Here is a 12,719-nt window from a genome sequence, read left to right as displayed (position 1 = left end):
AGCAAACCCAGCAACACAGCCACGGCAGCTGGTGCCCTCGTATGCTTCTCCTCGGAGGGAACGAGTGTTAGCAAAGCTGCCGGGCCCTTGTTGCCGACGCGACGCACTTCCAGGCAAGGCCTGCCCTCTTGCTGCAGCTTGTCGAGGCGGGACACAAGGTGTCGGCGCAAACTAGCCTCCCAGGAGCCTCGGTGATCAACCTGCTCCCGGGGCTCCACGGCCAGGGTGGAAACAACTCTCTCGGGCTGACCCAGCCGCCCAGCCCTAACACGTATGCCAACCACATGTGCCACAGGAGCAATTGTGAGATTTGATGTGCATGCTCGAATTAGAAGCTGGGCTTGAGGATAATGGGTAACGCACTCTAGTGCAGCGTGCATGGCGCCGGTGCGCTTGGCGACCGCCAAATCCTCCTCGGCATCTCGGAGCAGCCAACTAAAAAGGCCATAGAACAGGTGAGACACGTGCTATAGACCTCCAAAACAGTGCAGATTTTTCACGTCGGCAGACTGGCCGACCTCAACGTGCCCACACCATCTACATACCCGCCGGCAATCACCGTGCGCGTTGGTGGTGCCACGCGCAACAACGCGTGCAACAAGGCTCCTATACCAGCTGTCAACGTACATCCCGCCACGGCCCAAGCATGGCCTCCCCACCGCCACAAGAGTAAGTGTAGACCAACAACCATCGCAACTATGACCGCTAGGCCCAGATACGGACTGACGGCTGCCAGCTGCGACCGGGCTGTGACCATGCTTGGCCGCCCCAAGAGGCTACCAAACATGTACGCCAAAGTATGGATGGCTTGAGTCTCATCACCTGCCCCCGGCAAGGCAGGTAGACCCAAAATCTCGGCGTGTTGAACAAAGCCTCGAACGTGATCACCTAGTTGCCGATCCTGCCGGCGCGCCAGCTCACGCACCAGCTCCAAGCGACGCCGGTCAGCCACCTCAACTTGGTCGTGAAGTTCGCGATTCTCTTGTTCACAATGCTCCACGTCTAATTGCAATGCCTGAACACGTCGTTCCAAGCGCGCCACAGACGCTGCGGAGGCCCTCGAGCCGCTCTTGGGGGATGAGGATGCAAGTTCCTCCGCCGCCGCGTGATCAGCCTGATCATTCTGAGGCGCCTCACGTCGGTGCGCTGGTGACGCAGCTGTAGCTGCATTTGCACCGACAACATCGTCGGCCTTGAGACCCTGCCGTTGCAGCTCCACGTTGCGTGCGGCACGGACTGAGGCGAGCTGGCGCCGCGCTTGCTCAAGCTCGCGTCGTGTGCGGTGGAGTTGGCGCGACGCCTCAAGAATGCATTCTGCCTGATCCTCCTGCAGCTTGAGCATTACAGAGGGAGCGTGGGGCCCCGCCCAACCCAAGTTCTCGGACGCCTGTCGTGGCGACGCACCACCATTGGCTGGGCGAGATGTCTCTGTGCTGGTGGGTTTGGCCTCCACCGGCGCATTGGAACGACCGTGCGCGTTTTTGTTGCGTTTACCGCCTTTACGACGTGACTCAGACTTGTCAAGACTTTGCTTGGGCGCTTGCTCACTAGCCGTCATTTGGTCTTTCTTGTCACTTGTGCCCATGCCCGACGCAGGAGGCATTGGCAGCGACAGTACAGGGGCGGCCTGAGCTAGCGCGTCGGAGGTCTGATTGAGCTGCTCGTTCACCTCGGCTAGCTCGGTTCGCGCGTCGCGCAACTGTTGATTGCGAGCGGCCTTCCAATTGTCCATCGACTCCATGACATGAGCCACCGCCTTGTTATCCTTGGCAACGCGGCGAGCGGCCTCGTCGTCCTCGTCGAAGACAGACTGCAGGGCCGTGATGGTTGTCGATAGCTCGAGCATATTTTGCTCTGAGGCGCTGCGCAGTGACTCCAGCTCGCTGTCTCGCTCTTGAAGTTGCGTATTGAGGTCTTCAACTTGCATCCGCAGCATTTCTGTTTCAGCGGCATACTGCTCCCGGGTGCGAGTCAGTGCGGCTTCAAGCGCGTGGCTGCTGTTCAAATGCCGCTGTGCTTCGTTGAGCAAGAAGGTCCGCTCCGATTCAAAATCATCTGCTTGTTGATCCAGCTCCTTTGTCATCTCCTCGATGCGCTCGTTCTGTGCTTCAATCATGTCATCCAGCTCGGCAATCTCGTCCCGACGGCTACTCTTCAAGGCACTGCCCTCTAGCATCGAGCTGCGCCGCGAGATACGCACAGTGCCACTACTGGTCTGCTCATAAAGTCGGTTGGCTCGAGAGGTACGGGCCGCGGTGATTTCTTGCCGAGCGGCCTTGAGCTCTGACTGCAGGTGATTGACTTCTTCGGCATAGCTATCCAGCTGCTCCAGCTGCCCATGGCAATCGCGCAGCTCGCTGCGAAGAGTGCGTAGCTCAGCCTGTAGATCCCTGTTCTCTGTTTCCACATCCAAGGACGTGGTTTCAATTTGATTCTACACTCCCAGCCCAGGAACGGTGCATATGGCGCGTGTCAGAATCGGTGGCATAGCATGTCTGGCGAGCACGAGTTGGCAGTGTCCAGAGAACCGATAGTAATCAGAGCACCCACCAGCATGTCCTGTAGCTTGACGCACTGGGCCTGCGAGCCGAGAATTTGCGACCGGCTTTCAGCTAGCAGCTCTTGTAGGCTTTGGTTCTCTTCCTTTTGCAGATGAAACTCGTTCACGAGTTGCTGCATGCACTCGATGCCATCATCGCCACGAAGCAGATCTTTGACGCCAGACGCCGCCATGGCTTGGATGAAGATGCCCTCCACCGCCTTGAGCTGTGGGCCGAGAGAGGGAGGGGATTGGTCAGCTGGATAAAGGTGCTAGAACCACTCACGCGCCATTAAGCGGGTGACTGACCTGCTCTTGGTACATGTGTTGGTTCTGGACGAGGCGATCGTTATCGGCACGAAGCGCCTGGAGCTCATGCGTCCGTTCTTGCAAAACTGCAAGCAAATCGTCGTCGCCCTTTTTCTATCACCAATTATTCGCAGCAAAAAAAAAAAAGGTCATGGGATGAGGACTACTACAGAGCAGCTCCAGCAAAACAAATGACAAGGCCAGTCCAGTCCAAGAAAAAAAAACAAAAAAAACTCAGCACTCTGGTCGCAACTGAAGAGACGAAAGACCAAGGGCTTTCGGGCACTGGTGCCTGCGTACCGTGCGATGAAACAAGCCCGGGCGAGCGGCGCGGTGATGCTGCAACTCCTTCTGTGCAGCAACGCTGTCTTGCTCCAGCTGGTTGATGCGTTCCAACTGCTTTGTTACAATGGCTTGCGTCGCAACGTGCTCGGCCTGCAACTGATCCTTGGCAGATCGAGCGGCCATTGCATCGTGCTGAACGGCCTCAAGTTGCATGCGCAAGGCATGGGTTTCAGCGCGCAGTGCCTGGATCTGTGACTCTTGGCGCACAACCGTTTCCACATCGGCACCCCCATGGCCACGTCGACTCGACGTGGACCAGGAGCTGATGGCCGAGGTTGAGCGTTTTCGTCCCTCGCTAGGAGTATCTGAGATGGGGTCCATGTGCGAAGCCCGTCGAGCGGGTGGCGATATGCTACCCGGAGCCAACTGAAGGTGTAGTCCACATTTCATGAAGACGAGCCAGTCATGAGAACTAGAAAGTGTCAAAGCGGAGGCACAGCGCTGTTGCAAGAGAACACGGGACAAGGCGGGAAGACAAGGCATGGGTGTGCACCTCAGCATTGGCATCGGCCAGTGACTTGAGCAGACGAAGTCGCGACGTCGCAGCCCTCTGATTGTGAATTCGACGCTACAAACGGGGCACAATGACACAAAACGTGAGGGCAATGGTGGTCTGAGCCACGACGATGCATTGCCAAGTCAGCACAAAAGACCTCGCCAGCACTCAAGGCACTGGGGCAGTCGAAACACACCTCTCGTCCCTCGCTGCGTGGCGGACTTCCGTCACCGCTGGCGGCATGGGCGGCCATGGTGCAACAGGACTGGCGGGCAGAAGTCCGGGTCTAATAACTATCGCGATGCCTGGGCCAGAATTCGTTGGCACACACATCCAAGGAAAGCACACCGTGAAGGTCAGGCACCTGGGCGACAAAGGGGCTGCCCTCGCGGCACGGGGGCACGGGAGCCACGCGCCCAAGCTCTCTCGGTCCTCTCTCTCTCTCTCTCTCTCTCTCGTGTTCCCTGGTTCAGTGACGAGAAGTCAACATCAACACGGTTCCCATGCAGCACATGTTGGGCCCAATTCAAAACAACACTGGCAATTCAGGTGCCTTCCAGTCGTACCTAGCACAGGTGGAGGTCCTGGCTGAGGTCTTGTTTGTTCAAGACCGTGCTATTGAGACTGGGACGGGGGGCCAGGGCCAGGACCGGGACGACGGGGGAGCGGCAGTGGCACGAGACCAACACACGTCCGCCGCCAAATTCATGCAACATCAGCAACGCCACGGGCGACGTTAAAGTTAAATATATCTTCATAAACTTACACAGAAAGTCTTATCACATCTGCAATAAGTGTGATATTATACTCTACTATTGAACCCAGCTACAGTCTCGGTCTTAACCTGGTCGGCAGAGAAAATCAAACGCGAACCCAGTGACAATAACCAAAACCTTACGCTTTCTTGCCTGCATGCAACGATGGTCGGCGTTGATCGTGGCGGCAGTTGCGGCAGTTGCGGACAGCGTCGAGCTTGTGCACGGTCGGCACGTTGGACGGCGGCACTAGTGAGCGGGGGGAGTGGGCAAGTCGTGGCGTTTCGGTGCTGCTCCCTCCAGCTCCTGGCGAGGGTGCACACACATGGTCATGGGCCTGCGCGGGCTCCGCAGTGTGCTGCCACAAGGGCTGCTGGCCTTGGCAGCCTTGACCTTGGTCATTGGCGTGGTAGAAATTGGATTGGTGAGCCAACGCCAGCATGTTGTGGTTGCACGCCTGGGGGCCTTCCATCACCCGCCCACCCCGCGACTGTCGCAACAGCACCCGCAGCATCAACAGCTGAGGGTGTGGAATGAGACATCGTCTCCGCGACTTGGTCAGAGTCACCCCCTAGCGACTCCGCGGCGCGCTGAGCCTGTGCCTAGTCAGCCCAATGAGGCCAAGCCTACCCGCAAGAAGACAATGCATGAGCTTTGGGAGGAACAGCAAAAGCGCTTACTGGCTGAGCGCCACGATGCTGCACTTGCCACCCCGCCAAACGTGACACTGGACGAGTTTGATGCCGCGCATGCGCGTGCAGGCCCCCTCGGTGCGGCCGTGCCCCTAGCTTGCTCTTTTCACAACAAGGTCACGCGGGAATGTGGCACGGGCCAGGGCCAACTCCCGGTGCTGATCACGGGGGTTGGTCGCTCCGGCACCCACCACACCGAGTCATCCCTTCGACACATGGGAATAAATGTGTGTCATGAAGCAGCGTGCCGCGATGGCTCCGTGAGCTGGATCTATGCCGTGCAGGATCCAGATCGGTTTTACCCCTGGGAAAACGCCAATTATCGCCTAAAGGACCGCCGTTTCGGGCAGGTCTTTCACCAAGTCCGGCATCCGCTACGGGTCATTGCTTCCCTCACGACGTACGAAGGCATGAGTTGGAAATTTATCGTAGGTTGCCTCGGTGCTTGCTTTGTCCTTGACAAGTGTTTGTGCCCACGAACTCTGGGTGCTCGTAGCCATCCATGCGTCTCAGGTGCAAGACACTCAAACTCCGCTTGTGCTGGCCTCTTGTACAGGCTAAACACACACCGGCGGTGCCTGGCCTGGCAAGCATGCATCCCTTGCGCAAGGCCTTGATACACTGGGTCACCTGGAACCGATGGGTGGAGCTACATGCAGACTGGCGCTTTCGCATGGAGGATACGCCCGTCGCTGAGCTCTGCCATCGACTGTCTCTGCCGGGTTCCAAGTGTGAGCAGGAACATCATGCTGCCCGCCGTGATCAGCGCTTTCACGCCAACGTCACCTGGGGTCAGCTGCGTCGTGCTGACCCGTTCTGGGCCCAGGCGGCGCGCGAACTGGCCCATCGATACGGCTATGCAGATGCACTCGTCGTGGCCATGGACGGTGAAGACGATGACGAGTGACGGCTCTGCTTTGTTTGAAGCCCTTCGTGTTAACTTACATGTTAATCTCATCTCAAATCCTTCTGCTTCCATATCAGACGCGCCATTGCACACTCCCTGGCATGAGCAGAAATCAAAAAGGGAAGACAACAAAATTTCCACAGACAAATTTTCACACGAAGGGACAAATCACTTTTTCTTGAATTCGGTGGCGCCCCATTTCTAGAAGCAGCCAGCAAAGATGAAAAGAAGATGCCGATGTTGGAATAAGAATGTGGAGAAATTAAGAATGTTCAAACATTGAATGAGGGCGGTCAAAGTTGGAAGACATTGTTTATGTTAGTGTCAACCGGCAGCGCGGCCTAGATGCCGCTTTCGGCATCCACTGTCGTTTGGACCACATGCGCCACCTGGCAGGTAATGCCTTCACGCTGCACAATGGCATTGATGTATGAGGCAATAAGCAAGGTCATCTCGCTCTGTTGCGGCGCCTCGACCAGCAAGGCAGAATCCTCTCCCTCATATTGGAACACCAAACAGAATGGTCCTACAATCAAGGCGGCGAGGTCAGTGGACACACACACACACACACACACACACACACACACACGCACACACGCACACACACACACAGAAGCCATAATCGTCTGTCAAGACTCGCAGAACTGACGCACCGCCCACGGAACCAAAGTGACGCAGTTTAGCCAGAGGAATCAGGTGCAGGAGCTCGTAGCCCGCCGTCAAAATCGCAATTTGTTGCTCCGAGATGGACAAATATTTGACCATGCCCTTGATAAAAGTGGGCACGCCCATTGGCTTCACGGGAAAGATGGTCACGCCATACATTGGACTTGCCGCCACGATCGTCAAAATGCCCCTGTTGTGCACCCAAAGCCGTGCGATTGAGTATGAACTATGTGTGCTTGCACACAGCTGACGCCCCAATTCGTACCGCGCCAGAGTCTCGGCATCCGTATTATGCAATGCCTGCCAGCATCGACGCACATCCTCTTGCATGCCCTTGCCAGCCTACAACCAAAAAGAAAGGAAATTAGGACTCACATGCGATACATCTGCGCGCAGGTTGGATATCTACCCAGCGAGCTTACATCCTGTGGCCAGAATCCTTCGAGCGCCTCGAGCAATTGCCCAGGGCATTCTTGCTCAAAGTCCACTAGATCACCGCACTCTAGCTGTGCCAGGCGCGCCAGAACTTCCGCCTGATCCGCTGGTCTCAAGCGCATACCGGTACCCTTCAACTGTATGCCAAGTTGATAGGACACCAAGACGGCCTCGACAAGCGTCTCATCGCCGGCTGCTCGGCTAAACCAAAGACGTCGCTGCAATAAAAATGTTGGCACCCGGGCCTTGACGTGCCCTTGCGCAAAATGGCTATGCATGCGCTCCCAACGAGACAGTAAATCGCACAGCTGTCATCCACCCGCGTAAGAACGCGAAAGAAGAAAGAAAAGTTCCAAGAGGACGTAAAAAAAACGAAAGAAACCAAATAAGCAAAGAAGAAAGCGGAGAGAATGAGAATATTCATAGTTGAACCGCAAGGCGTATTGGGATGAACAAAGGCCACAGCAAGATCCGTGACCGATGACATGCTCACCTTGTCAGCGCCGCGGGTGGAATGATAGACTCCTTCATCTGGGTATTGGGGATCGCTAACCAGGATGGCAAATCTGCAGCACCACGGGTTACAGTGGTCGTGACTTCGAGAACGCCCAATTTCCAGACCAAGAAACCCAAACAGCACGACAGGGCAGAATGACACGGGGCGTTGGGAGGCGTGGTGCCCATTGTATGACGAGGCACCTGAGGTGACTTTGGATACATACCCGCTCTTGCGAGGTGGTCGGATGCCAAGTTCGAGACAAATCTATGACCGCAATGGCTCGAGGGTCATCACGAAGTCGTTGCTTTTTGGCACCAAATGGGACAGGGTCGCCCGGTCCGTCACAGGGGTGAAGCGCACGAACCTGAAGAAGCGCTTCATCAACTGTCGTGGAAAAGTCAATGCCCAGCAGCATGTGATTGGCATTGCTCAAGAAAATGGGGATGCTGATGGGATGGCTGAAGCGACCTGGGTGACGCAGCAGCACGCTTTCGATCTCAGCAAAGCTCGGGCGCTCTTGCCGGTCGCCGTTTTCCAGCAAGCGCTTGAGACCATGCAGACAGAAGTGCGCCCAGGATTCAACGTCTTCGCCTGTCAATACTACACCGCAAACGTCACACAATCGCCATCATCTCAGTAAGTCTGCATGTCGATGAAGCTCCCAGCGTTGGGACAATGTGGCCCTCAACCCAGCGCGTTGCATCACGCACGCACCCGCCTGTCCCGTGGCTATCGGAGCACCACTGCTTGCAATAATGGCTCCTTGTGCGTGCAAGGACAGATACATGTGCAAGAACCTGTCGGGGCTTGCTGTGAGCGTGGACGGCGAAGCAGGCTGCAGGTGTTTGCAAATGTGTGGCGTACGCACTTGCTCATATTCTTCGAGGGTAGAACACAGCCACAGAGCAAAGCAAGGAGCTGCCATGCCTGCGTTGCCTGAAACCCGGTATGTAAACCATCCGTGCTGTTGGTGGCACACACGAGCTGGGCATATAGCTCCTCAAGCAGTTCGGATTGTTGCAGAACTTGCCCAATCAGATTCTACAGTTTAAAACATCAGGTCCAAGCTCAGGCAAGGCGCAATGGGCTTGTTGGTTCGCAGTGACCCCGGGCGCTGGCAGCTTCAGTTTCAGACCTGGGCCATCTTGATGTGGTAGACAATGCCATTGGGCTGTTGTTTCGTGCCAATAAACAGCAGGGTTTCCGCCACCAGCTTTTCGGCGTCAACTCGGCTTTGCTCGGAGGGCATGGTCGTTCGCAACGTGCCATCAATCCCCACCAATGCCTGCCAGAGGCGATGTGCATTCGATCGTCGGGTACACCGCATCATGGCCAGTCAAAAGTAAGCAACTGTCTGGCGAAGAAGAAAACAAAAAGAGAAAAAAAAAACAAAGGGAAAAAAAAAAAAAAAAAAAAAAAAAAAAAAAAAAAAAAAAGAACGTCAAGGTAAATGGGGTTGAAGACGTACCGCGTTGGTCATGCGGGCTCGCAACTCGGTGGTGGAGGTTTTATGCGTCAATATCGCCGCCGTAACTGTTTCAAAACGAGTGGCCACCTGTCAAGTCACCATGATCTGGACGTGAGTGCTGTCCCCTGAAATGCGGGGCTGGGCGACAAAAAAAACGTGTTGGTGTCTTCTTACCTCTTCGGCCACCTGGCCAATTGCAAGTGCAATAAAGTGGGCCCACCTGATCACAACGCAGGCAAGGGGGTCCGGGCAAGAGGGTGAGAATCGATTGCGTGACAAGCACACCAGCTTTTTGAGGCTTACCGGTCACGCTGAGTGTTATCGCTAAAGGAAAGGATGATTTCTTCTATGGTTTTGCGCCCATTTGGAAGAAATTTGGCTGCGTGATTCAAGGCAGACAGCGAGTGAGCACACACACGCAGACGCACGTCCACAAATGCCCACACATACATGTAAACAAAAAGCTGGCTGGACATGAGTGCCATACAGAAGGCTGTGTTTAACATCAAGTGCAAAAGTGACTTACGTCGAAAAAGGGACAAGTGGGCCACGGCCTGAGGCATACATTCACTGCCCTCGTCATCTGAAAGGTCCTCCGAGCCGTACACGCGCAGACCACATTCGGCTAGATTGATGAAACCTGCCGGCTTGCCGCGTTCTTTCGTCGCGTAAAAAATGTTGCTGCACGTCATTAATTTCCGCAGTAGAATGACATGAGTCCCAAAGGTGGACAGGATCAAAGTACATTGGCAGCAAACTTGAGACATCTCACCAGCCAATCAATGTCAGGTAGCGCCGTCGAACGCGACCATGGACTGTCTGCAGGGTACACGGGGAAAGTTAAAGAGAAGAACAAGCAGCACAGCAAAGAATGAAGACACTGCCAGGATTCGAATAAAGCAATATTACGGCACCCATGACAGGCAGAACCTTGTTAGCCCAGCCGTAGATTTTCCCGAGTTGGCGCGCGGTCGTGCTGTTGTGGTTGGAGGCACCACTCACAGCGGTGATCCAAGCCTCGAGCTCAGGACCGGTTCGAAGCTGCATGCCATCAAGGTGCGACGCCCTCAAGAGGTGAGACTTTTGCCAACATGCACCAGCAGGCAGCGAGAAGCGCTTGGAAGAGAGTGGTTGGCTGGAAACGCACCGCAAGTGCAACCGAATCGTTGAGAGTGAAAAAGCGCACGGCATGCGCGTGCGTGGGCGTGCGCATTCGACAAATCTTGAGTGCATCCGATAGTTCAAAGCGCTAAAGGCAGTATGGTAGCTGTTAGTCCAAAGCCCGAGGAATGGGGATGGTGGACACATGGATGGGCACACACCTTAATCAGTCCCCTGTTGCGCTCAGATTGGTAAATGTAGAGGTAGTTGCCGCGGAGCACGGCCCAGCGGTTCCGCCACACATGACCCTGCAAGCATATTCACCCAAGCCATCCTTATGAGCCGGATTGGAGGTGGATGAATGATTCAAGCTTTGAGTAAGACCGAGTCTTGGCTTGGCTGGAACCTACAATGGCTCGGTGAAATATCGGTCCGCACTTCTCGACAGCGTCAGTGGAAAGTTGCTCGTTGGTATAAGTGCTGCAAAACTTGGGTTGGGTTTCTCTGGACAAAGCACCGTCAAGGTATTGCACAGGCTAGGTGAGGCAAGGCTGAATGCCGTTGGAATGGCTGGACGCGTGACTGCAAGTGTAACGGCGCGGGTCTCAGGCTAGTTTGCCCACGTGAGCATTCCAACGCACCCGGTGCCAAGGCGCAAGAGCGTGCGAGGAATGGGCCGCATGATGGATTTGCGCTTTTCCGCCGAGTTTGGCTCGAAAGCCTGTTCCTGCAGCCAATCGTCTACGCACACGGACAACCTTTGCTGGAGGCCGTTTGGATCGGACTGGGCAGGCTTGAGCTGTGAACCGTGGCCCATAGGGCTCGCTGAGGCCACACTACACACACACACACACACACACACACACACACACACACACACACACACACACACACACACACACACACACACACACACACATGGAGACAGTGAGGGTGCTATCCAACAAAGTCATGGTTCGAAAAAAAAAAAAGTCGAAGGCTAAGGAAGATGGCGACAAGCGAGGCAAGAGTTGATTTTCACACGTCTGTAGACATACCGAATGCCAATGTCTGATACCAACAAGGAGGTTCGGTGTTTTTTGCTGCGGGCCGCGCCTCGTGGGCGCGCCAAGACCGAGGAAATATCTGAGCAGCTGCTGTCGATAAAGTCATATTGGTGAGTGCTTGTTGTTGCTGCTCGCTGCCGCAGCGAGGCACGTGCGCTGCTGCGAAGTTGGCCTGCCAGGACCGCAGTACGATGGCGAAACTCCGAGCCCAGGGAGGACGTTTTGTCGCCCAGCTCAGGGTCAGGGAGGGCCGGAAGTGGGCGATCAGGATCGTGAAGCTTGAGATTTGAATCGGTTACGGAATCGATGATGCTGTAGTGATGGCTGTCCTCGCTTAGGGCATCAGCATTGGCATCGGCGGACTTCAAATCCACTTCCGCGGGGCGCGGGGCCTCGTACTCGTGGTCCATCACGCGCTCATGTCGGCGCTTGGGCTTTGAATAAGGGGGCATGGAACGTTGCCGCTCATCATCGCTATCCTCGCTGTCCGGCGCTGCGTGGGACGGATCGGAGGAGGCAGGTGGATCGTCATCGGTCTCCGGGTCCTCCAGGTTGAGTCCAGCGAAGAGGCGGCGAAGTGCGAGAAGCTCCTCATCATCAATGTGGACGGAGGCACGCAGGGCACTGAGGCGGCGCTCCTCAGCGAGGTATTGACCTTGATTGCTAAAGTTGTGCGCGTCGGTGTTCGTTTCTGGGATAAGTTCCTCATCGTCGGCGAGGTCGGAGACGGTCACGACCGGGTTACTCGCAGGAGCAGCATCAGTGTTGGACTCTGTTGCCGACTCGTTTGCGCCAGCAGCTGGGGTAGCGCCGTTGGCGTCGGTGCTGGCCGCCGACTTTTTGCTGAACGATGCTGTGCTAACTAAGCGAACTTGAGGGGGCAGCTGCTCAAACTCAAAATGGCCCACGGTGATAGAGCGCACACGACTGGGAGTACCCGGGGTGCCACGAAACTCGGCATAGGGGCTGCTATTGTCCGTGCCGAGCTGGCGCAAGGCACTAGGAACCTCGTAACCAGATCCAGATGAGCGGTTGGTTGAAATGGGCGCTTGCAGGGGTGGAGGTGGGGCATCGCGCAAGCTGGTCAGGGCGCGTGCTCGCGCGGCTGCCACAAGTGGCGTCTGAGTTAGCGGGGGGCGCGAGGGCTTGGCGCGCATGGCCATGGACACCGTTCGCGGCGGCGGTACGGGCAGGTCATCCTCGGTCCCAACAACGGCATCTTTACTGCTGTTGTTCATGACAGGGGGTGCCTGGCCAAGTCGGAAGCAGCGAGCACAGTCCGCACTGAGTTAACCGAGCGGCCCACATCGGGCGTAGGATCCAGCCCGGCAGCAGCAGTGCCAGTGACCGATCGAGAGAGAGAGAGAGAGAGAGAGAGGGGGGGGGGGAGGGCAAGCGCTTCAACCGCCCAAGCGGAACGGAACCAAGCGGAACGGAACCAAGCGGAACGGAACCAAGCGG

General features: G+C 56.1%; 3 protein-coding genes across 3 annotated transcripts; 1 reads left to right on the top strand and 2 right to left on the bottom strand.

The window, feature by feature from the left end:
* Positions 1–496: 496 nt before the first annotated feature.
* MONBRDRAFT_12160 (uncharacterized protein) lies at positions 497–3,942 on the bottom strand (the record flags this gene model as incomplete). The annotated part of the gene is made up of 6 exons (XM_001749946.1): positions 497–2,395; positions 2,551–2,766; positions 2,849–2,962; positions 3,149–3,634; positions 3,687–3,761; positions 3,886–3,942. 6 exons carry the CDS (start codon positions 3,940–3,942, stop codon positions 497–499), a joined length of 2,847 nt encoding a protein of 948 aa, XP_001749998.1.
* An 827-nt stretch (positions 3,943–4,769) lies between these two features.
* On the top strand, positions 4,770–6,043 carry MONBRDRAFT_12159 (uncharacterized protein; the record flags this gene model as incomplete). The annotated part of the gene is made up of 2 exons (XM_001749994.1): positions 4,770–5,564; positions 5,693–6,043. The coding sequence occupies 2 exons, from the start codon at positions 4,770–4,772 to the stop codon at positions 6,041–6,043; spliced, it is 1,146 nt and encodes a 381-aa protein (XP_001750046.1).
* A 169-nt stretch (positions 6,044–6,212) lies between these two features.
* MONBRDRAFT_34394 (uncharacterized protein) lies at positions 6,213–12,496 on the bottom strand (the record flags this gene model as incomplete). The annotated part of the gene is made up of 22 exons (XM_001749945.1): positions 6,213–6,569; positions 6,697–6,899; positions 6,975–7,051; positions 7,132–7,452; positions 7,638–7,710; positions 7,867–7,907; positions 8,008–8,243; positions 8,358–8,440; positions 8,512–8,684; positions 8,779–8,928; positions 9,112–9,198; positions 9,286–9,331; positions 9,415–9,490; positions 9,638–9,792; positions 9,884–9,930; positions 10,042–10,152; positions 10,259–10,360; positions 10,434–10,520; positions 10,623–10,716; positions 10,854–11,048; positions 11,071–11,148; positions 11,250–12,496. The coding sequence occupies 22 exons, from the start codon at positions 12,494–12,496 to the stop codon at positions 6,385–6,387; spliced, it is 3,867 nt and encodes a 1,288-aa protein (XP_001749997.1). The 3' UTR covers positions 6,213–6,384.
* Positions 12,497–12,719: the final 223 nt, after the last annotated feature.

Source organism: Monosiga brevicollis, genomic scaffold, assembly GCF_000002865.3.
Source record: "Monosiga brevicollis MX1 MONBRscaffold_35 genomic scaffold, whole genome shotgun sequence".
NCBI classification, from domain to species: domain Eukaryota; class Choanoflagellata; order Craspedida; family Salpingoecidae; genus Monosiga; species Monosiga brevicollis.
The sequence above is the reverse complement of the archived record's forward strand: the minus strand, read 5'-3'. Positions and strand labels throughout refer to the sequence as shown.